The sequence below is a fragment of the Pteropus vampyrus genome, unplaced genomic scaffold, assembly GCF_000151845.1.
Source record: "Pteropus vampyrus isolate Shadow unplaced genomic scaffold, Pvam_2.0 Scaffold134, whole genome shotgun sequence".
NCBI lineage: Eukaryota > Metazoa > Chordata > Mammalia > Chiroptera > Pteropodidae > Pteropus > Pteropus vampyrus.
The window spans coordinates 614,416-639,489 of NW_011888915.1; the positions used below are offsets into that span (position 1 = coordinate 614,416).

The 25,074-nt window shown below is 55.3% G+C and overlaps 1 protein-coding gene across 4 annotated transcripts; it reads right to left on the reverse strand.

Annotated features, from left to right (window-relative positions):
- Window positions 1-1,005: 1,005 nt before the first annotated feature.
- PCDH1 (protocadherin 1) lies at window positions 1,006-24,659 on the reverse strand. Of its 4 annotated transcripts, XM_023534933.1 has the most exons (6): window positions 23,960-24,149; window positions 15,266-16,128; window positions 10,125-12,320; window positions 4,844-5,063; window positions 3,825-3,863; window positions 2,611-2,644 (listed from the first exon to the last, which is right to left on the reverse strand). In XM_023534933.1, the coding sequence occupies exons 1-5, from the start codon at window positions 23,997-23,999 to the stop codon at window positions 3,838-3,840; spliced, it is 3,345 nt and encodes a 1,114-aa protein (XP_023390701.1). In that variant the 5' UTR covers window positions 24,000-24,149; the 3' UTR covers window positions 2,611-2,644; window positions 3,825-3,837. The 4 variants fall into 4 exon arrangements, with proteins under 4 accessions (XP_023390699.1, XP_023390700.1, XP_011365733.1 ...); XM_023534931.1 differs by lacking the exons at window positions 3,825-3,863; window positions 23,960-24,149 and adding an exon at window positions 24,571-24,659 and having other exon boundaries at window positions 1,006-2,644; XM_023534932.1 differs by lacking the exons at window positions 3,825-3,863; window positions 23,960-24,149 and adding an exon at window positions 22,464-22,489 and having other exon boundaries at window positions 1,006-2,644.
- Window positions 24,660-25,074: the final 415 nt, after the last annotated feature.

Here is a 25,074-nt window from a genome sequence, read left to right on the forward strand (position 1 = left end):
CCACCCCTTCCTTCTGGCTTCTCCATTGTGCAAAATGCTTCTCTGCCCTTCCACCTAGTGCTCTGGGGTCTCCAAGACCAGAGCAGGATGCTCAGGCCACCAGGGGCTTCTGGGGGGAGTCTACTGACCCCAGGAATGCCTCCTGTCTGGACCACCCTCTCCATCAAGCAAATGGGCCTCATACAATCTTCTTGCCAGAATCCTGACCTCCCAGGACAGCCCTTGAGGCCACTGCCCCACCAGCTGAGCACCCCATGTTACCAGCTCCGCCACTATTGCACCTGCCCCGTTTGTGCAGGGGGAAAGGGCTGTCTCTTCGACAAGCCCCAGCCCAATTCCTGGGCCTCCCCCAGGGAAAGGAGCCTTTGGCCAACCCCTGGACCTGGCTGCTGCCACCCCAGCCCACTCTACCCCCTGCCCTCCATAGAAGGGCTGTGGATGCTGGGGCTATCAGCCTAACAATGTTCTCCTTCCCAGCACTGTTACTCCAAGCCAAGTTAGGGGCGAGGAGCAGAGAATAGGGTGACTCTTCAGCCCCCTGGCTTTTCCGGGGTAGAGGTGGGGTCTCTGGGGTTACAGGAGTCAAGACCCCAGCAACACAGCTCCCAAAGGCACCAGACAACCCAGCAGCCTGTACTCACCCCGCCCACCCTTGGGCCATCCCCCAAGCTTTGACTAAGTCAAGCAAGGGCCATACCCTGAGTCTCCAGCCTCCCAGCCTGGGCCCCTGGGGAGCTGGAGAGGTATGGGCCAAGGCAGTGGGGGTTTCTGGAAGGAAGAGGGACTGAGACTTTGAGATGGCCACAGTGGGAGATGGGGGCTCTACAGGATGCCCCTCACACCCTGGCCCCCCGAGGTGAAGAAAGGAATCCCACCTCATCATGGCTGACTGGGCTTCTCTGCCCCCCACTGCCCACCTGCTCCCCCATGGGACCTCTGACCCTGGCAAAGGGAAGCCCAACTGGAGAAGGGGGCCAGGAGCCCAGAGTGCCCTGAGGCAGCCCTTCCCACCCCCTGAGATCAAGGCAATGGTGGTTTTACAGGCTGAAGGGTCAGTCATGGCAGGGGCTGGGGGGTAGGGGGCAGAGAGGAAGCAGGGTGCAGGTCCCCCTTATTGGGGGCAGCAATCAGCCACCCCTGAGCAAACCTTCCTGCTCCCAACTCACCCAACCAGGCCAGAGGCACAGTCATTCCACCCCTGTCTAGCTGCCCCCCACAGCCTCAGGGCCCCTATATGATGCTCATCTGGATGTGGGGGGCCAGCCTGAGCGGGATCCCCCCCCAGGGCACAGCGCAACAGTTCCAAAAAAATAGAGATTTGTATTTTTAAAAAAAATTAAATAAAAGCCCAGCTCTGCTGATAGGCGAATGTTACCCCCAACCCCACCCCCACCCACCCACTGGTTCCCTGGCCTGCACCCCCATCCCACCACGGCCCCAGGGGTATTTACAACATGGAACAATAGAGGCCTGGGGTGGAGGGCACTGCGACAGGGAGAAGGGGGCACAGGGCAGGTCCCCCCAAGAGGGGTCCCCCAAGACAACACAATATCAACAAGAAAAGTTGCAAATCAGGCAGAAATGGGGACATCATTCCAAGGTCCTTATATACAGACACTGCATGACCAGCAGGGAAGGGGGGACCAGATGGGACAGGCATGGGCATGTGGTGGGCAGGTGGGCCAGCCCAGGAGCAGGAAGAGAAAACAAGGCCTCCGCCCCACTCTCACCCCCATCCTCACCCCACCTTTGGTAACAAAAGCCCTTCGGGGAGCCCCCGGTGGTCAAGAGTTTCCTCTGGGAGTTCCCAGGGAGAGGCGCTCCCGAGCTTAGCCCTGCCTCAGTGCTGGAATGGGGCCTCCTACCCGCCTCCGGTCGGCCATGCGGGGAAACAATGAGCTAAAAGTGTGCTGCCCACCCTTGACTCCCCCATCTGCCCAAAGTGAGGGAGTGCTCCCTGGAAGTCGAAGGACAGGAGCCAGTCACTGTAGAAGAGCCCTCTTGGGCACTGGCTGAGGGAGCCCCAGAAAGGGGAAGAAGGGGCTCCCTGGGGGCTGAAGTGAGGGGAGAGGACCTGGACCCTGCACGGGAGAAGGGCCAGCGTGGTCATGAGGCCAGTACTCGCCCCCACTCAGGGCTCTGGCCAAGAAGTCCACGCTGGAGGGGTCAGGAGTGGGGGCCCTGGAATGGACCCACGTGGGAGCTGGCCGGCAGCTGGGCGAGGGGGTGGCCGCCAGCCAGAAGGGGGCTCACAGGTAGATCTCGCGCTTGGCCGTCTGGGCAGATGCCGGTGTGGCTGCGGGTGGGAAGTCCGAGGTCTGGGTCAGGGGGATTTCCTCCAAGGTGGCCGAGTCCTTGCAGGAATCATGGCTACTGTGGGAGAAGGCACTGTAGGAGGGCAGGAGGCGCACAGGGGCCGTTTTGGTGTTCCGGTCTTCTGGGGGGCTGGGGCTGCCGACGCCAGCAGGCTCCTGCCCTCCTCGGTCCTGGTAAGGCACGAAGGTGGAGAGTTTGAGGGCGCTGCTCTTGGTCCGGCGGCTGGGGGACGACTGGCCAGGCATCCAGCACGTGTCGGAGTGACCAAACTCGCTGCACTCCCGGGTACATGTGCCCGTCATGGCAACATCAGGCAGAGGGCGCAGGTCTGCAGAAGACAGAGGGAGGACGGTCATCAGGCAGAGTGGCCTCGCAAAGCTCCACTCCATGGCCTCCCACTGGTGCCTCAGAACAGGGGTGCACACGCATTCCTGCCCACTGAGCACAGAGGCACACGCACCCTCGAATAGACACACATACTCCCATCATCCACCACACACTCACTTTCTCACGCACACACGATCTATCCTTAAATAGACACATTCCTTCCATCTTCACTCACCCTCTATCTCTGCTCACACACACACACCAAATTTGCCCTCAGACAGGTGCACAAACACACAACTCATCTACACACTCCATCGCCTATCTCCAGGCAGGCTTAGACATGCGAGTCTACCCCATCTCATTTAAGGACTCTCTCTTTCTTTGTCCCTCTCTGTCTCTGTCTCTGCCTCTGTCTCTTTCTCTCTCTCACTCTCTCACATATACACACACCTGCCCTCAGATATAGGCACAGATGCACAAATCTACACTGGGCAACTCTGTCTTCAGACAAGGTGGGCACATATCTTCCTTCTGAAACCCCTCAAGCCTCACCATGCTCCCAGCTGTCCTGGAATCCCACCGCACTCCACCCCAGCACAGCAAGGTTCTGCTTTCAAGCCAGGGTGAGGGTACGAGCTTCTGTGTGAGGAGTTCACATAGAAGCACACACTCACACACCCACAAGTACACTCATGCAGCCCCCCGTCACCTCACTCTGGCCCCCTATGCCAACCACCACCCCTGGCCTTGCCCCGGCTCCCTGCCCAAACACCCACGGGAAAAGGAGTTGGCTGCCTGACATCAGCAGTAGACCGGTGTGGTTGCTGGGCAGCAGAGTCTCCATGGGAACAGCTGGGCCACAAGCACTTCCTGTCACTGTTACCCTGTCCCGCCCTTGCTCAGGGACAGCACTAGGCAGTGACCCCACATCAGGGACTGATTGAGCAGCACTGCCTGGGGCAAGGGCTCCCTTGGCACCACCCACCTTGGCTTGGCCTCCTGCCAGTGCAAAGTGAGGAAGGGACAGCTCTGTTGTTAAGCCTCAAAACACCAAGGCCCTTCAGCTCAGGTGGAGTTGGGGACCCACCATGGCACGGAGCAGAGCACGGACATTGGGTGGGCGGGGCTGGGTGCTGGGCCGAGTCCCCCAGATCCCAGACCCCAGAGTAGCTCCCACATACCTGGCACTCCGCCTCAGGGCCTGCTCCTGCCAGCTGGCTCTGCGCGGGCACAAAAAGGACGAGATGGGCATGAGATAGAGCACGGAGGGGCAGGGCGGGGCGAGGACACTCTGAGACCTGGGGCCTGGGAGGTCAGACAAGGGCCCTGTGCCTGAGGGGCGGGAGTAGAACTTTTCATCTCTCTTTAGGGGGCTGGGGGCATTTAGAGAGGGAAAGGGTGAGACCCAAGGACAACTCCAAGCTGGAGAGTCTTTCCATCCCAAGGGGAGGTTTACTCAGTCTCTCTTGCCACAGGCTGCCACGGATGCCTTCACACGCACACACGCGCACACACACACACTACATATACACCTTCTGACAGCACGCCCACCACACACTCCACATTGACCTCTGCTCCGGCCAGGACCTCCCTTCTGCCATCACCCTCCAAGCCCCTCTCAGACAAGCCTTTCCCGTCCCCAGACCTCCCCACTCCATTTCTTCAGCCAAATCCTCTCCCGTTCCTCCCCGCAGGGGATCATCGTACCCTGCCCTGAGATCCTCAAAACATCCAGGGTCCCTTCCCTTTTCTCAAGGTTCTCCAACCCTGTTATGGGACCCTCATTGCCTCAAGGTCCCCTCAAGTTTCCCTCACCACTACCTGAGCCCTCTGGCCATCATTCTCAGGTTCCAGTCCCCAGGGACGCAGGAGAATGTAGTGATGAATGCAAGGTCTTTTGGAGTCTGAGAAGCCTGGGTTTGAATTCTTCCCAGCTCTGTCACTTCCTATGTATGATTGTGGGTAAGTGGCTCATCCTCTCTGAGCCTGTTTCCTCCACTGTAAAGTGGGCACAATAAAGTTCTCAGGTCAGAGAGCAGTTGTGAAGATTAAATGAATATATACCTGAAAGCACTCAGCACGGTGATTACTGCTGAATATACAATAAGCTCAATAAATGGAGGATATTTCTAAGGTCTCATCACCATTCTCTGGCTTCTATTCATTCCTGGGGTGTCCCAACCATGCTGACGATCCTCACCGTTCTCGGGGTGCTCCATCTCTCCTATGCTGCCGTCGGGGGTGGTGCGCTCATAGTGATCCTCAGGCAGAGCCAGGGGACCAAGTCGAGGCCCCGAGGATGACTTGCTGGACGGCGTCTCAGACTCTTCCAGACCACTGTCGTAGTAACTGTGCTGGGATGGGTCCTGCAGCTCCTGGGCCTGGCTGGTGGCGGAGAAGGTGACGCGGCGGTGAGGTAACTGCAGGGAGAGAAACTGTCACTGCTGGCCAGCCAGCCTGCCTCTCGGGGCCCACCACCACACCAGGCCCCAGCCTCAGCCAGGCCCACCCCCCGAGCTTCCAGCCCCTCAGCAGCAACCAAGAAGAAGCCCAGCCCCCTAGCATAGCACAGTCCCCAGAAGGCGCAGACCTCAGCAGAGGACTGCCCCTTAATTCTAAAACAGCTCCCAGTACAGCCAAGACCACACGCTGTAAGTCCCAACGAGCAGAGGCCCCAATGTTATTATAGCCCCCAGGCCACCACAGTAAGCCTAATCAAGTACCTCTTGTTACAGCACGGCCTCCCGATATTGGCACAGCCTCACTTTAATTCCAGAACAGCCAACACCAGAATAGCACAATACCAGCCAAGTCTCCTAATTCCAGCATAGCCTTTAAACACTAGCAAGCCTCCGGTTTCTAGAACAGCTCCCTAAAAGCAGTACAGACACCTAATTCTACAACAGCTCACCAATACAACAGTCCCCTAATTTCCAAACAGCACCCCCCAAACTCCAGCTCCTCACCTGTCTCATTGCTCTGTAACTTCCCATTGCATCCATCCAAATGAGGTGCCAACCTCTTTCTGATCCTGTTCCTCATGTCTGCTTTGTAATGCTGTAGGCAGCCTCTGGACTCTCTGCTGAGTCCGCTCCCACTCAGCCCCCCTGTCCCCACTTCACTCTCCTCCAGAGAGGCCTGGGAGTGGAAAAAGGTGGGTGGGGGAGAAGGAAAGGGAGCCTGATAACAAACCAGGGCACCTCGGGGGTGGGGAAGCAGAGCAATGGATACTCCCCTGCCCTCCAGATTAGGAAATAGTGTTAACTGTAGCGGGCACTGCCCAGGAAGACCTGGAGCTGGGGAGGCACTGGGGGCAGGGTGGGGTGTGGTGGTGCTGCTGTCTGTCAGGGGTCGGGAAGCCTGGCCTCAGATGGACTCCTTCTAGAAAATAGGTAGGAGCTTCTAGAAGGGGCCACCAGCTTGGTGGAACCAGGACTTAAAAGCTTGGACTGGGGGCTGGGCTGGGGGGAATGGAACGGTCACAGTCTGCTCTCAGCCAGCAGCCCTGTCTGCCTGCCACGGGTTAATGATCACCCCGGGAACCTGGCAACCTCAGCTTGGCACTTGGCACAACCAGCCAGTCACCCAAACACCCACCTGGGACCGCCACCAATTTTCCTGCCAAACAGAAATTAGGACCCGGGGTCCCTGGAGGGCATGGGTGGGAGCAACCCAGGCCCAGGGCCCTGCTGATGGGTCTCCAGGCTCCCACCAATTCTCTAAGACATTTTTGGTGCTTTGTATTTCCTCTAAAACCCTCGGTAGAAGGTTATCTAATGGCCAGAAGTGGTTCCAGGATTGTAGACTCACCTTCCCGACACCTCACACAATCTCCATTTCATTCAAGACAGTTGGGGTTGGGGAGGATGTCAAAACAAGAAGCTTTAGAGAGCTGATGGCGAGGCAGCCCAGAACTGCCTTCCCATCCTGGCTCCCACCCCATCTTCAGGAACAGGCAACCCTTCTTGGGATCCATGTTGTGATCTAAAACACTGATGGGTCTGAATGATGACAGACAAGGTCCCCAAAATTGATCCGGACATTTGGGGCCAAGAGGATATAAAGAAGCACCATCTACCTGGTGTTGGCGTGAACAGGCTCCAGGAGGGGTCTGGGAGGCACAGGGCAGTCTGATTGTCAGGTACTCTTCCCAATTTCTTTTCAAGACTTTAGCCAGCAGCCCTCCCTCCCTGCAGAACCTGCACCTGGTAATCTAAGTTTTCAGTCTTGTAAAATGGAGGGTTGGGTTATACTCAAAACCAAATGTTTCCTTTAATCCTATACTTTAAATCTTAAAAAGCCTAGATCTGAATACTCTCTTAAGCTCCAGTCATGAAGTTCAGAATACTTGCTGAATATTTCTAATTGGCTGTCCCTGCTGGCCCTTCAGAAGTATTCCTGAAACCAAATTCCTTTTTTTTTTTTCTCAATCAGCTTCTGCATGGGCAAGGATCTCATAACTAACTGAGACTCACCCAGACTCAGAAGGATGATGTCTCTCTACCTGGGAATCCTGGTAGCTCATCCCTATTCCCCATCCCTACCCCACATCCAATTATTCCTTGAGTCCTATGCGTCTTTTCTCCCTAAGTTCAGCCAAATCCATCCACACATCATCCCCATTGCCACCATCTTAGGTCAGACCACAGAGTTTCAACCCTGTACCTTTACCTCTACCCCTTTTAAGTCCACCACACACTCCAGTGAACTTTCTAAAACTCAGTCCATCCAAAACTCATGAGTTTTCCAGGACTACCATTTCCTCTTAAGGAATTTTTGGCAAGACATCTGTGTCTTCCACAACCTACAGTCCTTCCGGTTTCATCTCTCAGCTCTCTCCTAGACCCTTCGCTCCAGCCAGAATATTTTCCTTTCTGCCCATTCCCTGCCCCCAACCTGGTCATGCTCACTCCTGCCTCAGAAGTTGGCTCACAGGGTGAACCTCCTTCTCAACTCCTGCTTATCACTGAAAAACTGGCTCAAGTTTCACATCCTCCTTCCAGGAGCCCACTCCCATGTCCTGCTCACGTTTTCCGATACTGTGCTCCTCAAAGAAAGGGAGGGGCACTATAGTCAAATAAATTTGGAAAACCCAGAGTTACACAAAGTTTAACAGGTTTCCCCTTTCTCGCAGCCTTCACAGAGCCGCCAATATGATTGTGTAGTTCTTGCTACCGAAATTAACTTGATCATGGAACTCCTTTTTCATATAACGGATTTCCTAATGCTTTGTGTTCGAATTCTGACTTTATCGCTAACTAGTTTTCACTTCTGTGAAATGAGCATTATAATGACTTATGTCACAAAGAGTTACAAGCATTGAATGAGCTAATTCACATAAAGTGCTTGCACCTAGTAAAAACTCAAAAAAAAAAAAAAAGGAAGCGAGAAGTAACGGAAGTAATAGTAGTGAGACGAGCTGGGAAGAATTTTACTATGGCACTTCTCACTCGAAACTTAAGAATCTCAATTGCCCCATCTTTTCACTTGTATGTCTTATACACATGTGACAATGTTTCCTCAGGGTCTAGTACCATTGCTGAGCACACAGTAGGAACTCGGCCTTTGTGTTTTGGTGATGACAATGGCATTGTTCAGTTGTATCGAGAAGGTATTCAGTGTGGCGCCATGCATGGGTTGGATTGGAGCCAAGTAAGAGATAACCCCTCAGACCCTGGGAAAGAGAGAGGTGAAGGAGCTGAAGGAATAGAGGAGCTAGTGGCAGCAGATTAGGAACAAGAGAAAGAATGGTTGGTCAGGAGTTGCTGGAGGTCACTCTGGAGACGCTAATTTGTCTGGGAGAAATGCGATGAAACTAGATTTCACTTCCCCACACCCCACTCCTCCAAAGCCCCCAGGAGCTTTTACTTTGGGGCTATCCCCAGCGCATTGGGGAGTTTGTGGACGGAATCGGAACAGAGAGCTGGCGCCTTGGACCTCTTGGGAGTGTCTCAGGCCTCCTCGGTTGCCATGGAGTCAGGTTGCCTCTGGCCTCAGAAACTCACCCAGGACCTGAGGGCCCACACCCAGACTTTAGCCCTCTCCTTCTCAGGCACAGCCAGAGACAGGGCAGACCCAAGAGAGCAAGAAGTGAGAGACGGAGAGAGAGAGAGCCAGCAGCCCAGGTGGCCAGAGCAAGGAGCTGAAGGAAGGGAAGGGAGGGGGCAGGACTAGGATGCTTCGGCCCATTGGCCGGGCGCACCCTAAGAGTGGCGATACAGAGCAGGTCAATCTGAAAGATCTGGAGAGTCCCTCCCCTCTCCCTGGGCCCTCCCTCCCAGCAGTCCAGGATGGTGATTGTGGGGACACACTGGGCAGGGCCAGCAAATTGCTGGATGTTGAGTGGTATTGGGATGAAGATGCTGGGAAAGGGACTTGGGAAGATCCTGCCCTGAGGGAAGGAGGTGGTATAATCAAGAGGTTCTTGGCCTTCACCTGAGGCAGGGAGGCTGCATTCCATCCCCACCAGGAGCTCTGGTCTGCGTTCTATCAGAGGCTGCTCAATATGGGCGGACTGGCAAGGTCAAGTCCCAGCCAGAGAAGAAAGGGCAGGACTTGGGTACACCTCCACCTGCCCTTTCTTGGTGAAGGGTGTCATTCCTGGGGAGAAGGCCTCAAAAACATGGGGTAAGGTGACATCCTGCCAGACACCTCCACTTGAAGGCTGCTCAGAAGGGCACTTTATCCGAACGTAGGGGTGGATGGGAAGACGATAAATTAAGATAGGGTTGGGGTAAAGGGGTGGGTCGAGGATTTGGGAAGGGGCAGAAAGAAGGGATGGGGAAATCGGGTCAGGATGTAAGGAAAAAGGGCTGTTTCCAGTCTCTCTCACTCCTTCTCTCAGTTCCAGGAAAATAAGAAACCAAAACTCCAAAAATAGAGAACTTTATTGTCAAAGATTAGCGTTTGGGACTTGGGCCGGGAAACTGAGGCCCAGCCCCAGGAACCAGGGGTGCAAAAGAGGGTGACACACAGTACACACAGAAGGCACAAGTGGGGAGGCCCCTCCCTGACAGAGTCCCCACCCAGTCACCCACCAGGTCTCCCTGTTTCCCTCTAGAGGAGCACCACAGCTGGTCTTATATAGGGACCCAGGTTTGGAAAAGACTTCATCTCCACTTCCCTCCCCCTTCTGCCTGCAAACCCTTCTGCTCACCTGCCTATCAGCCCCGACCTGTAAGACCCAGCAGCTGGTCTAGTGTCCCAGGATTTGACAAGTCACAGGCCTCTCCCAGTAGGGAGGGAGCTGGAAGAGGAGATCACACCCTCCCTCAATTTTCACTTGACCTAACCCTCCATGCTTGGGTGAGGCGCATTACCAGGGCTCCAGCATCCCCAGATCTTTGGTCCCACATTCCACCACTGGCTTGGGCCAGCACCCACACAGGACCACACTGTCACTCCCACACCTCAGTCCAGATGGCCCCGTGGTAGGGGTGGGGTGGGGGTCGGGGCGTGCTGAGCCGCAAGGGCTGGCCTACCTGCTTGCTGGGGTATTTGGGGGGGTTGGTGCGGTAGCTGTAGTCAGAGTACTGCTCAGAGCCCGTGGACGTGGTGTCCCCAGTGCCCACGAATGTGTTTGCAGGCGGCAGGTCCTGCACCACCTGGTGCTTCTTGGAGGCTGAGGGTGACTGGGGCTGCAGCTGGATGGAAGGCAGTGGGGAGTTAGAGCGGTAGTGGCGGCCCAAGTCAGGGCTGCCTGGCGGGTAGTTGAGGGGCAAGTGGATGCGGGGGCTGTCCCCAGGGGCATCACTCATCAGGTTGAACTTGAGAGACTTCTGCAGCCCGGCCTCATCCTCGTCCTCCACTGGCTTCACAGGCTTCGGGGACTTGCTCTTCTTGCCCTTGTTTTTGTTTCCCTTGGAGGCTTTGCTGCTGGGCTTGGGGGCGTATAGGTCCTTGGTCTCCTTCTTACCAGCCTGGTAGCCACTCTTGGCCTCCCGTTGCCGGCAGTAGCGCACGAGCACTGCCAGGGCGATGAGCAAGGCCACAGCCACGACGCCAGCCACGACGCCAAAGAGGATGTTGCCACGCTGCTTGGAGCGCTCATATTCCGGATCCCCAGCAATGTCGATGTCCAGCGGTGTGTCTAGGCTGTGGCCCAACAGGGTCTCCAGCAGTGTGCGGTTGGCCAGGGTCTCATTGACATAAAGGTGGACCAAGGCTGTGCCATAGCGCGGGGGCTTGCCACGGTCACTGACCTTCACCACTAGGCGGTGCAGCCCATGGTGGCGTCGCTCAATCTCCTTCTCCAGGGTGATGGCACCTGAATGTGACCCAATCTGGAAGAGTCCGTAAGGGTTGCCACCAGCGATACTGTAGGTCAGCTCAGCATTGACACCAGAGTCAATGTCCTCAGCTGTCACCTGGCTCACTGTCTCACCAAGACGTGTCTGGGGGGTCAGCAGCCGGTGGGAAGTGTTGGAAGGGGCAGTGATAAAGGGCGCATTGTCATTCTCATCCAACACATTGATAGTGACGCCAACATAAGCTGAGCGAGGCGGTACCCCACCATCCACCGCCTTCAGCTGGAAAGTGTAGGTGCTTTGCTGCTCCCGATCGAAGCTCAGGCTAGAGAGGATGGTGCCTGTGCCATTCTGGATAACAAAATCACCATTGTCCTGCTCCACTGTGAGCTGTACCCGGGCATTCTCCCCTTTGTCCCCATCAATGACTGTCACCATGCCCACTGGACTCAGTGCTGGCATGTTCTCCATTACTGAGAAGTTGTAGCCACTCAGCATAAACTTGGGGTCATTGTCATTGCAGTCTAACACATTGATGAGGACGGTGGCCGTGCCCTGGAGGCTAGGGCTGCCCCGGTCAGCAGCCACCACCTTCAACTCATAGTTTTCCCGCTGTTCCCGATCAAGGGATGTCTTCACCCGGATCTCTCCAGTCTCAGGTGAGATGGTGAAGAGGCCCTTGGCAGCCGGCTCAGGCTCGAGAGAGTAAACCAGCTCAGCATTGGAGCCCGAATCGGCATCACTAGCAGTGACCTCAGCTACCACTTCACCTGGCTTGTTGTTTTCTGGGAAGGTGACCTCCGTGACACTCTGGGTGAATACAGGTGCATTGTCATTGACATCCACCACTTGCACCTTGAGGGAGTTGGTGCTAGAGAGTGGGGGGTTGCCAGAGTCCACGGCCACAATCTCGATGGTGTAGTCTTTGACTTTCTCGTAGTCAAGTGGGGTGGTGGTCTGCAGGAAGTACTTCTTCTTGCTGTCACTTCCCGTCTCACTGGCCTGGCGTAGCTGGAAGGGCACATCACCCGCCACCACACAGGTGACGGCTGCATTCTCTCCTTCATCTCGGTCAGATACCTGCACCAGGGCCACAGCTGTTTCCTCGGCCACATCTTCTGAGATGTTAGCCATCCCATCTTGATGGGTCACCAGCCCTATGCCCCGGATCTCAATGGTGGGGGCATTGTCATTCATGTCCTTCACAGTCACCACCACCTGAGCACGGGCACTCTTGGGGTTGGTGCCTCGATCCTTGGCAAGCACTGAGAAGCGCAGGGTACTTAGGTCCTCACGGTCCACGGGGCCCTGCACAGTGATAAGTCCAGTATTCCTATCCAGTCGCAGAAGACGCCTCACAACTTCAGGCGCCTGGTGGAACATATAGTCGATCTCTGCATTGGCACCTTGGTCCGAGTCATTGGCCTTCACCTACGGGGCAGGAAAGAAAAACGAGGAAAACAGGGATGGGTTAGTTTTGTATAGCAAATTAAGGGATGTATGCGCTGCCTTTCCACTGAGCATGGCAGACACGACTGATCTAACGTGGCACCCTTTCCAAAAGCAGTACGTGCACTGCCCTTTTCCCAATCCTGACACGGTGGCACATATTACTGATCTGTTTTCCTAAAGAGTGCAGATGCAGCCTGCAACTCCTCAGCAGTGCTGCAAGCGACTACTAGAGATGGGAGAGGGCAGAATTAAATTCCACTTCTTATTCCTACACTAGTCTGCCCAGATATAGTGACGAGGGTCCAATCGTCCGATTAGTACAGCCCTTTCACTCAATTAAACTGGACTTCAACCCTTCTGAAGAGCTGGAAAGGTGTGAGCAATAGAGATGGTGTGTGTGCATGACATATATATATGAAACGTGTGCATGCATATACATGTATGTGAAACCGATTACGTGTGATCGTGGGAGGAGGTATATGTGTTTGTGAACATGTGTGTTTGCACATGAGTGGAGACCCACATGTCCACCTGGAGGCTACAAGTGAGGGGATTTCTTTTGAAAGCAGCCACGTAGGGATATGGGTCAGAGGGAGCCCGCCAGGCCACTGCTCTGTCAAACCGGGGAAACCTGTTTCGGCAGCTTCTTCCCCTCCCTGCTGGGCTGGTGCTGGCTAGGCACCGACTTGAGGAATCTGGCCGAGCCTGTGGCCAGGAGGGAGGGGTTGGTGCAGGCCACAGAGCCCGCTGGCAGCGGCTGGGCTCCCAGCATCCAACAATGAGCTGCCTGTCCCTTTGCAGTGGGCACGCCCTCCCACGCCAACTGAAGCACACACAATCCAACTCTATACAAACATGGGTGGTAACGGGGCAATAGGAACCAGGTGGGAATGACCATGAGGTGTCACTGGTCAAGGAGAAACATGAAGGCTAGAGTTTCGTCACAGCTCGACAGAATGTAATGGCATTGAGGTGGAGGATGAGCGGGGAGGACTGAACGGGCATAACTTGGCAGAGTTCTGAGGGGCAGAGCAGAAGGGTTTGAGGTTCAGATCCCAGCTCCCACTTCTCAACTAAATATGTGACCTTGGGCCAATTATTTAACCTCCCCAAGTGACAGTGGGGATAATAGAACCTATTGCATTGTGGTGAGGACTAAATGGAATAATACATGTAAATGCCTAACGCTGCCCGGCCCGTGGCAAATGCTCCATAAATAACATTGATCTCTCTTTTTGTTCATCCATCCATCCATTTATCCATCTGCCCATCTCTGAAAATCAGCTAACACAGTGCTGGGCACCAAACCTAATGGGCCCTCAAGCCACTGCTAGTCTCTTCTCCTTCCTGCCAGGACTTTTTTGACAGTAAAGACAGCTGGGCAGGGGTTCCCAGCTGCCCAGGTCTCTGCTCACCTCTGTGAGCCAAACTCTCACCCCTGTGAAAGCCAACAGTTTCTCCTTGCCCCGCCACTCCCTGAGTCTGTCTGTCCCCAACTTTTTCATTATGGTTCCCTCTGTCACCTTGTCTCTATATTGGTCACTCAGCCTCTTTATCTGCCTCTCTTGACATCGTCCTTCTCTTTTTCTCTGTCTAGGACTCTTGACTTCTGTTTCTCTCCCATACACGCTCGGTTCCTTATGCCTCTTTCCACTGCCAGTTCTTTCCTACACTCTCTGTTGCTGCCCTGTGTACCCCTGGCCTCACCTCTGCCCCACGCTCCTGCGTCACCACTGGGAGGGGTATAAATGGTACACGCACACAGGCTCTGTAGCCAGACTGCTGGACACGGACAAGGTGGGATCTGAACATATAGTTGGATGATATCAGGCAAGTTTCCTAATCTCTATGGGCTCAGCTTCCCATCTGTAAAATGGGGATAATGCTTACCTTGTACTGTGGGGATGAAATGGTATAATACACATAATGTATTTAGAGCAGTCCTGGCACCTAGGCTATTATTATTCAACATCCCCGACTGTCTGTCTCTCTCTTCTTTCTCAGCTTCTTTTCTATAGTTTCCTGTCCACCAGCCTCTAAAGAAAGGGCTGAAACTCCTCCCCATGCTCCACTTCAGTTTGAGGACGTAGGATGAAGGCTTTCCCAGGACAGGTAACGGTGTCCAGGGCAGGCCGAGCCCTCCTCAGCAACCTCACATCAAAGATAGACAGCTTCAGCCCAGGGAGACAGAGAAAGGAGCTGGGGCTGGCAGGAGGCCAGGGCTGAGATGACAGCGGGAGATACGCCCACCTGTCTGCAGGGACGCTTTCTCTGCTCCCTCCCAGGCCCTGGCCCGATCAAGCTGCCCAGCCCCTGGGGCAGTTCCCATGGAGAGGGGTGCTGAGAACAGCAGAGGCAACCGACCCCCCACTGTGCTAAGCACCCACACCCATGGCCACGCAGCACCTACTGGAGGAAGCCAGCATACAGACATCTGAGTAGTTTTCCAGAGCTCTGAAGACTCACCTGTCTAAAACAATCTCATCTGACTGTCAAGGATGGGGGCAAACTAAGGCTCTGTCCTCTAGCTTCATGAAAACCTTATCTGGCTAAAGACCCTCTGGTTTGGAAGATACCCTCATCTTTGGAGAGATTCTACCTGGACAGAAGGTGATTCCCTTGTTCCAGCTTGGCTCACAGGGGTAGGGGGAGATCAAGTGACTTGGGAGGGGTTTTACTTCTCAGAGATTTCTCCAACTCGAGTCTGCCTTAAGGATGGGGGATTACTGTTCACATGCTATGTCACTCTCACTGAAGTAGCCTGACAGAGGAAAATAATATCACCTGCTGGGGTGGGCACAAGGGGTCTTACCCCAGTATCCTGGTGGTTCTCCATCTAAGTGAAAGGAACTCTCACCAGGTTAGGGTGGGCTCCCATTTCTAAAGATGGGTCACTCCAACAGTGAGGTGAAGGGGCCTCTCACCTGAATGACCGAGTGGCCGATGGGGCTGTTCTCTGACAGCTCAGCCTCGTAAGAGGGCCGCTCGAACTTGGGGGCGTTGTCATTGGTGTCAAGCACGGTGACGCGCAGAAGGGCACTGCTGGCACGTGGGGGGCTGCCACCATCCTGCACCTTGATGGTGAGATCATAGGAGTCCCAGCGCTCCCGATCCAGGTTGCCCATCACGATAAGCTGAGGCTGTTTCCCATCCTGGTCCTCTGCCACTTGCAGCCCAAATAGCTCCTGGGCCTCAGGCCCGGCCTGCAGCTCATAGGATGCCACACCATTGGGGCCAGCATCACGGTCTGAAGCCACTGGGATGGAGAAGAGTGAGCCAATGTTGGTGTTCTCAGGGATGGGCAGCGTGATGACCGGTGAGGCGAAGTTGGGTGTGTTGTCATTGATGTCCTGTACCTCTATCTGGCCCTCAAGCAGCCGGGGACTGCCGTTCTGCACAAGGTCCGTGATAGACACCTCAAACTCCAGGATGCAGGGCTCACCGGGGAGCTGATTCTGGCATTCACGGAGTCCCTCGCGGTCGATAGAAGTCTCGGTGGTGAAGATATCGCCTGTCTTGCCATCTACCCGCAAGTACGGGGCACCTACCTCTAGTTTGTACAGGTGGCCCACATCTGGAAAACCATAGTCAGCTGCGAGGCTCCCAATGAGGGTGTTGGGCGGCTGTTCTTCCGGCACCTTGTACACCACCCGAGTGGCACAGCCTGGGGATGGAGCCAGCAGGAGTAACAGTGTCAGCAGCACAGGGGGCAGCAACAACTGTCGCCCCCCAGGGCCTCGGCTGGGCCTCAGGGGCCCCATTCTGGCAGGCTCCAGAATCAGGAAGGCTGCAAGGGGAAGAGGCAAAACAGGCAGTCAGCTAGGAGGAGGAATCTGGCCTGAGGGCTGCCCAGAGCCAGCCTCCTGCTCTCCCTCTCCCACCTGCACACTATTCTCCCAGAAGGAGAGCTCAGCCCAGCACAGCACCCTCATTCCGGACCACAGAACCCTGAATCTCACCCACAGCTGGGTGGAGCAGTCACGTCAGCCCCAGCTGGAGGAGCCGGTACAGGACCTGGAACAGGTCTAGAGCAGCTCCCGCCCATGGAACGCCCTGACCCACTGACACTCCCTCCTTCCCTCCCTGCTCTCTGCTCAGTGCTTTGCCCAACACCTCCTTCTCACCAGCATCCTGCCTTAGTCACCCACGGTAATTACCCTGATACTGAGATAGAGACAGCTAGCTAGTGGCAGGGTGAGGCCTCGAGCACCCCCCACATGTGGTAGGAGAGACATGGTACCTTATATTCCCCAGACCCTGGATCGTTAGCGCTCACGCTGAGGGCCACTCAGGTTGGCTGGAGGGAGAGGAGACAACGTCTTGTTTCTCTCCCTTCTGCGATGCCAAGTCAATGTATGTGTATGAGGTATGGCATCTTAAATCCCTCGTCTGACAAAAATCACTCATAGTACCCAATGTCCCCCACTGCCCCATGAAGGGCCAGCTTGAATTGGATACCAATTAAGGCCTAAAAAAGTTAGGGCTGAGGAGTCCTCCCTAACCTCCCCACCCAACACATGTGTGTTCCCAGGACTCCTCCCCGCTCCCTCTCTGCCTTCCACTGGGGCAGCATGGGGCGGAAGAGGGTATATAAGAGAGAGCGGACATCAAGATTGGGGTCAGGACCATGGTCAGGAATGACAAACCCTGGAATTGGAACTGGAGCTGCCTTGGCTTGTCCTTAGCACCCGGGAGCCCAGCATGTCTGACTGGGACAGAGCCACCAATGACACTGCCTGCCTTTCCCTGACCACCCCCCTACCCCCCAGCTCACAGTCTCTCAGTGAACATCTGGCTCCTATTTGATTCCTAGCCCCACAAACATCTGGCCCCTATTTCACATCTGGCTCCTCCTCCTCTTAATGGGTCCAGTTCCATCTCTCCCTGCCCATCCCCAAATCCTTCCAATTAGAGTCCTGTATGCTCTAGCCATCCATTAGCTGCACCCCATCACCACGATAACCCACTTCTTCTGCCCATCTCCCTAGCTTCGAGGCTGCGCATTTGCAGACCCAAGCCAGACCTTCCAGCTCCTATACTGTCCCCGTCTTGACTCCTCCTCTCCAACAAGACCATGGCCAAGCCCTTTATTCAAATCCAAAGTCTTTGGCCTAGAATTTTCAGCAAAGGGCTGAGGTTTCATCTCTTTTTCCCACCTCCCCATTTGCATCTGGAATACCTGTCCTACGCCTGGAAATCCCATCCTAGGCTCTGTCGCAGACCACACCCATCTTACTAAACACAGGCTCTGGTCCCCTTGGAATCCTTCCCAGGCCCCTCCAGCCCCTGGTGACCTCTCTTTGCTCCAACTCACAGCCGCTTATTGTCTGCCTCAGTCCCGCCGCAATGAATCACTGTGCTGCCTGGGACACCGCCCGCCTGCCTTCTTCCGTTCCAGTATCGTGCACCTATTCCTGTGTTCTCTGCCTCTCCAGGCAGATGCCAAACATCCTGAAGGAAGAGACAGGCTCCCTACACTCATCCCCCACCCATGTTCTTTCACAAAGCGGGGTACATTGTAGGTGCTCATTCATGCATTCAATAAACATTTATTGGGCACTTACAATGTGCCAGGCTTTGTTCTGGGACTGGGACACAGCAACAAACAGGACAGATGCAATTGCCATCGTGGAGCTGAACTGGTTCTAACTCAATGACTATTTCTCAATTTTGTTTGGTTGTACCCATTTGACACATGTCAGGCAGCAGGATGGAGAAAAACAGGGATTATGACCTCAGACAATCTGAGGCAAGCCCCAGCTGCCCACTTTCTGGCTGAAGCAAATGATTTAGAGCCTCAGTCTCCTCAGTTTCCTGATCTGTAAAATGGGGATACTACCTATTTCTGAGGGAGTCTGAAATCACGTGGGCTAAATGCGAGTCCTCAACAAATGCCCCTGAAAGCACTTCCAGTTGTAGTTATGTAGTTGTTTGGGAAATAATCTTTGAATTATTTTGTCTTTCCTACAAGATTGAGCAGAGAGCAGGAAAGTCTCTGCTTTGTTTACTCTTAGATCCTCAAGACTTCTCACCCTGGACTCCCACATACAGTAGGCACTCAGTAAAATAATTTATTATTTTAGCTCCCAGGCTTAGCCTACCCTGGCACTTTCCGTGTGGTCCTTGCTTGTCTCCTTGCCCAGTTCCTCTACTGACAACCTGCTGGGGTCAATTTAATCCCTCTCTGTTTAGGTCCGTAGTAGACTCTCAGTAGTGCTCACTGAACACACAGATTCCTTAAACATGAGTTCAACACTTCCCTTCCTCCATGTAGCCAGCCCAAAACACAGCAAGCCCCTCCCTGGTCACTCAGAATGTGTTCAAAGTATTGGAGGCTGTTATCAGATTAGTGTGTATTTGTTTCCAGTTGCAATCTTAATCTCTTTAAAGAAAGAAAAATTTATCTGATAGTCCATTTGCATCCACCCTCCAGCCACTTCCCCTCTACCTGCGTGGGCCTGGCACAGAGCTCATCTTACCATCATGCCCCAACCCAAAAACACACCTGTCTCCAAAGAACCTCATTCCCTTCTGGGACCCCACCTCATAGCCCACACACAACATGGGATTACTGTACGCACCAATTCCATGCATGATTCTTGGCAGGGTGAGGGTTACAGGCAATTACCCTAACCTGACAAAGAGAAATATGGCAGTGACTGCTTGCCTCTACGCACTCACTCCAGATCAAGGATTCTTAAGCTTTTTGGGTCACATCCCCCTTTATGAATTTTATAAAACTATGGTGCAAATTTTTCCAAAAAAAATGAATGCTCACAAAATCTGGCTACAAATCAGAGGTCTGTGGCCTGGCAGAGTTAGACTGACTTTGATTTGGGGTCACAACCTGGGACTCTAACCCCTCAGGCCTCCCAGGCAACACAAACACAACATGCTTGTGACCCACACCCCCCATCTCCCCAAGAGATTCCTTACCTCCAGCCAGCACAGGAGGCAGGAAAGGACTGTGGTAACCAACTTCTGAGTTGGAAAGAGAACCACAGAAGAATATCCAAGGCAAGGAAGGTATGGGGGGAGGGGAGTTCCTGGGAGGTAGGAGGAATGTGGGGGGGAAATGGGATTGGGGGAGGGTATCCTTAGTAGTGGCAAGAATTGAAGAGGGTTTAGGCCCTTGAAGCACCTGGAGTGTTCCTTTAAAATGAGGATTGTCTGGCCCCACCCTTAGGAATTCTGATTCTGAAAGGTGGACCCAGAGAAATCCCCAGGCAGCAGGTTGCAATGGCCCTGACCTGCTGGGAACAACTTTAAGATACACTAAGTCCTAGAAGTTAAGAGAGAAGTGTAAACTCTATCGTCATCACCTTTACCATCATCATTGCTGTCATCGCTAGGTCCCAGCTAACACTCCCTGAGATTTTACTATATTTGCATACATTATGTTATCTAATCCTCCCAACCCTCTGAAATGAGTATTATTTTTTATTACACCATTCCCCATAGTACAGAAGATAAAACTGAGGCTCAAAAGGAATAATTAATTGTCTTAGGCCACAGAAGTAGTAAGTGGAAGTCAAGATTTGAGAAAGAATTCCTCTTCACATCCCAGAGTCTGGGGGAAAGGCTGGATGGGGGAGAGGAAAGCAACAGAAATCACCCACTGAGGCTAGAATATGACATTTGTAATATGCCCCCCCACCCCCATCTCTGGGCTGCTAAACCTGCCAGGCAAGGAGGGCAAGGGAAAGGGAAGGCATAAGGTTCAAGGACTGAAGGCCCCAGGCCCTCCAGGCTGTTTCAGGGCCCCTAGGGATGCAGGGAGTCAGAGCAGCCAGAACAGCAGTTAGACGCCCAGCTTCAACCTTGCTCCCACATCCCTGAACTTTGTCCTGGTGGTTGGTTATTGGGAGTCATTAGTTCCAGGTGGCAGCCTTTGAGGTGGTTTGTGCCTTATCTGCCCTTCCCCAAGCCCTGGCTGCCTTCCTGGCAAGGGTGTCCTCACCTCTGCCCAGTGACATGGGCACCCAGAACCCTGAGAACCCAGAGCCTAAGCAGAGATACTGACTCATCTTCCTCAGGCTTAAGAAGCACAGTGAGGTGTGAGGGGGTAGAGTCCAGGGAGGGCCAAGGAAAACACTATCTGTGTCAACATCTAGGGAGGGAGGAGGACAGTGGTGAGGGTTTACCTGGAACCTTCATTTCCAGCCCACCTCAGGCACCAGGGTCTACTTCCTGCTAAATGTGTGGCCCGAGAAGAAACATGCAGAGGCAGCTATCACTGTCCCAGTGACCAGGTCAGCCCTAGACCCCCTCCCACACACACACACCTGCACTATTACACAACAGCTACTGACACTGTGAGCACAAAACACCAAAGGGACAAAGCTCATATCTGGGAGAGGAAGGTAAGCAAGCAGGGCTGCATGGGGTGGAGCTCTTCAGAGGCCTCCCACAGTGAACAAGTGCCAGCCCTCAGCTCCTCTCCCTTCTCTTCCACAACCCTCTATTAGCCTCCACAGGGCTTCCAGGCACCTGCATTCTTGAGTCAGATTGTTGGGGTTCAAACCCTTGTTATATCACTTCCTAGCTGTGTGACCTTAGTCAAGTGACTTCACCTTTCTGAACCTATTTCCATATTGTGAAACGGAAATAATAAATCCTGCCTCTCGAAATTATTTGACAGGATTCAATGAGATCTGATGCATTAAGGTCTATTCTATTGTAAAGGGTTTAATATATATATATATATCTTTCAATCCCTGAATAGAGCATTTTATTGCCAGCATCAGGCACACAGTAGGTGCTCACTGGTTTAATAAATAGATGAACTAATCCCCTGCCAGTTGGGAAGAACTATGATGGCAAGGATGGCATGTGTATGTTACTACTGTACTGCATCCTTGCCACCCATCATGGGCCCTGGCAGATAGTAGGTGCTCAATACATTGTTGAAAGAATCTCTTTCTGCAGCACCGACTATCCTTGCTCATGGTAGGGGCAGCCCTCACCCCCATACAAGAGGGCCTCCTCCATCTCCTCACCCTCCAGCCTTGATTTCCATTCAGCCACACCCCCACCTCTGCAGGCCCTCTCTTGGCTTTTCCACTCCACTCTTACATGCAGTTATCTCACTCTCTCAAGTCCAGCTCCCCCGAAGAGGTAGCCACAGCAGCAGCCCCTCTGCCAGGAGGATGCCAGATCACTATGACACCCCTTTCCAGCCAAAGTCCCTTTTGGAATTGGGGACTGGTGTGGGAAGCAGGGAAACCAGATCTGCTCCCCTACCACACTGTCCCTGGTCCTCTCTGGAGGTCCTAATCCCTCTTGCGTCAATTCCACCCCATGCCCTGGTCTAGTTGCAATTACAGATTTCAATCTTTACAGACCCCCATGTCAAGACGTCAAGAAAGTAACACCCCGCCCCTTCTCACACACACACCCAGACCTCTGGACTGTCACAAACACCTGCCTCTTTACAGGCAGCAAACGAAAGTTGGCCCAGAACAGGTATTAAAGGCTCCCTGCGTCTTCCAGAAGGTCCAAGACTCTGCGGGCCAGGGCGGCCCCCTGTCTACACAGCCGTGGCCAGCGGGTGCTCCCCGCACACACCCAGTGCTTGGGGCATCTCCTCCCAGAGGACGCAGGAGGGTTGGGGACCGGCGGGGGTGACTGTGCCTCCACCATCCTAGGGCTCCGGCGGCCCCACCCCCACACCGGCTGCGCTGGGCCTCCAGCAGCTCCAGGCTAGGAGGGGGCCTAGCACGGTGAGAACGCGCGGAGACCAGCGGGCTCCTTGCACCCCCTAGCTCCAGGGGCCAACGAGGGGAATCTCCCCTCCGCATCTCAGGCCCCTGCGTAGGGTACCCCGCAAGCCAGCGTCCGCCGGAGCCGCGCAGCAGGCGCCGGGAGGGGGCGGGGAGGGAGCTGGCGCCGGAATCACAAAGCCGTGAGCCCCGGCGGGCGGGGACATTCTCATAAACCGACCCTCTCGCGGCCCGTGGAAAAGGGTTTTTTGCCTCTCGCTCAATCTTCAAAGACCTCAAGGCCGCCCCGAATATTTCCTGCTAGAAGGAATAGTCGCCATCACTGCTGGGGAAACTGAGGCCAGAAGTCTGGGCTACCAAGGGTAGCTAGGGGGAAGGGGTGCGAGTCCATCTCACCTACCAATTTTGCTTCTGCGGGTGCCGCGATCTCCCTTCTGGCCCCAGGGCCTTGCCCGCGCACAACTCTAGCCTGTAGCCGGGACTTGGTGGAGGGGGCGCCCAAGTGTGAGAGGGACACAGGTGTGCTGGGACCCACGGAGCTCGAAGAACGCAGCTAAATGGTCCGAAGAGGGTCGCAAACACCGCCCCAGGCTTGCACCTCTGTAAAGGGACTAGGGCCATAGAGCCCTGGGGAGGCGGGATGGCGCGGCCTGCCAGGTCCAGCTCGTTCCGGGAATACCCTCTCGGCCGGCCCCGGAGTGGGGGTGGGGGAGGCGCCGGCGGGGGAAGCCGGTTCCTCCCGCCCCCAGGGTTCCCGCTGTGCAGATATTTACAATAACAATGTCGTGATTAAGGTGAAGGGGCGCTAGGGGCTCGCCAGGCGTCTCTGGTTTCCCCAGACGGAATGTAGCCTCGGAGGGAGAGGGGCAGAGTGTGTGTTTGTGTGTATATGCTGAAAAGTGTAATGTGACACTGCTGGTGTAAGGTGTGTGTGACACCCACTGTTAAGACGTGTGAAGCAATGGATTCTGTGCTTGTGATCGTGAGGCGCTGCTGCAGGTGCCACTTACTGTGTTAGGGTGTGTGCCATTAAGGCCTGTGTTGAGACACTGGGTTATGTTTCTGTGGATGCAGTCGAGGGATGCATGTGTACCTATGTTCTAGCCAAGGAGTACGTAACATAATTTATGTTAAGGCGTGTTCCTTAAAGGAATATATGTGTGTGAGGCTAGGTTTTGAGTATTCATCTGGCGAACTGTGGCCGTGATACTCCTATGGGAGGGCACAGGATTTTGTCTGTGTGTCCGAAAGTCACACCCGGTTGTGTTACGTTGCTGGTTATGGCCATGGGTTGTGTGTTTATGCTGCTGAGCATGCAGACGCTGAAGCGGATTCTGAGCCAGTGACGGTGCCCCAGTGGGCGCTGGTGTGCGGAAGGTACGTCTGTGTGCACATATGTACCGATGTAGGCATGTGTGTACATATGTCAGTGGTCTGGCCCTCCCGGTGCCCGCGGGGAGCTGGAAGCATCCGAGTGAGCAGACCTAGTCGCCCAACAAGTGTGTGTGTGTGTCTTGTGGATGAGGGTCCTTGCTGCTACGTCCTCGGGGAGCTTCCTCCCCCAAAACTGGGGGCTGCGCGCTTCCCCAAAACCATTTCCATCCTGCGCGCTCCTAGAGTCCCCTTATGCCCGCGGCTCCAAGCGCGCAGGGGTGCGGGAAGCCGAGGCTGGGGTCCGGTGCAGCACCTCCTTTCCTCGCTCGGCTACTCGCCGCCTTGGAGGCCAGGGTGCCCTGGCCTTAATCCCCACTCCGAGCTCCCAGTGTCTCCCACCTCTGCCCCGGAGCGCCGACAGTGGCCTCGCTCGGATGAGCGCCCCTCCCGCAGCTCCCGCCGGCCATGGCCGCTCCCGGCTGGGAGCCACGCCGCCCGCCTCCACCGCCGCCGTATCCATACCCGCCTCGGGGCAGCGCCGGCCACAGGCCCTGCAGTCCATGAGCCACCACCAGCCCCGGCCCGGGCTGCGACTCGGCACGTCTCAGGCTGGCACTGCGGTTCAGGCTCCGGCTACGGCTGGCTCTAGGTGCAGCAGCCCCGGCCGCTTCGCGTCCGCGCCGCGATCCCGCTCCCCGAGTGTGTGAGGCGGCGGCGGCGGCGGCGGCGGCGGCGGCGGCGGCAGCAGCGGCGGCGGAGCCAGCAGCGAGCGGAGCGCACAGCCCGGCCCGCCCCCTTCCTCCCCCTCCCTCCTGGCCTGCCTGCCTGCTTCCCGCCCGCCTCCCCGCCCCCCCTCCCGGCCGGGAGGTGGAGCTCCGGACCACTCTGGTCCCACTGGGAGGGGACCCCAAGCACCGCTCCCCAAAGCCAGGACCTCCCCCCCCACGGTTTGCTATCTCTCTGCTACCCGGGGCCCGGATACACAGGCCGTCCCCATCCCTGGCTCTTCACCTTACACTTTAAACCACCCAAGCGCTCATCTGGGACCCCTCCCGAATTTCCTTCCTAACCTCGCTCTAACACCTGTCCCCTAGGCTGTCCCCTGGGAAGTCGAGGCAGGGGTAGGGTCTTACCCAGTGCCTTTTCCCCTGGACATCTGCTTCTCCAGATCCACCCTCTTCCCGACAGGACCCCCAGATCACTCGATGTGGCCCTCCCTTTCCACTGCGTTCCAAGGAAGTCCACCCTTCCCCCTCTGGCCGAAGCCGCAGAGCGGTCAGCCTCGGGGCCGCAGCAAGCCGTGGAGGTGGGGCTATGGAGGGGACCATGAAGAGGGGAGGGTAATGGGACCCGGGAGCTCCTCTAGAATGAGGATGGGGGAGATATGCAAGTGTGAGAATGAGGTGCCGCGCCCGAGTCGGGCTATTGGAGGGGCTCCCCCAAACACCTGCCCTCAGGGCGGCAAGGAGTTGTGGCCCACGCATTACCAGTGACATACATACATTCACACAGAGTCACACAGGACTCTGCCTCTCGAGGCCGCGCAGTGTCACGGCCTGTGTCACACGCCCTCGCAGTGCCACCCGCTCCCTGTCACATTCACACTCACCGAGTCACACACGATGTCACACGCAGTG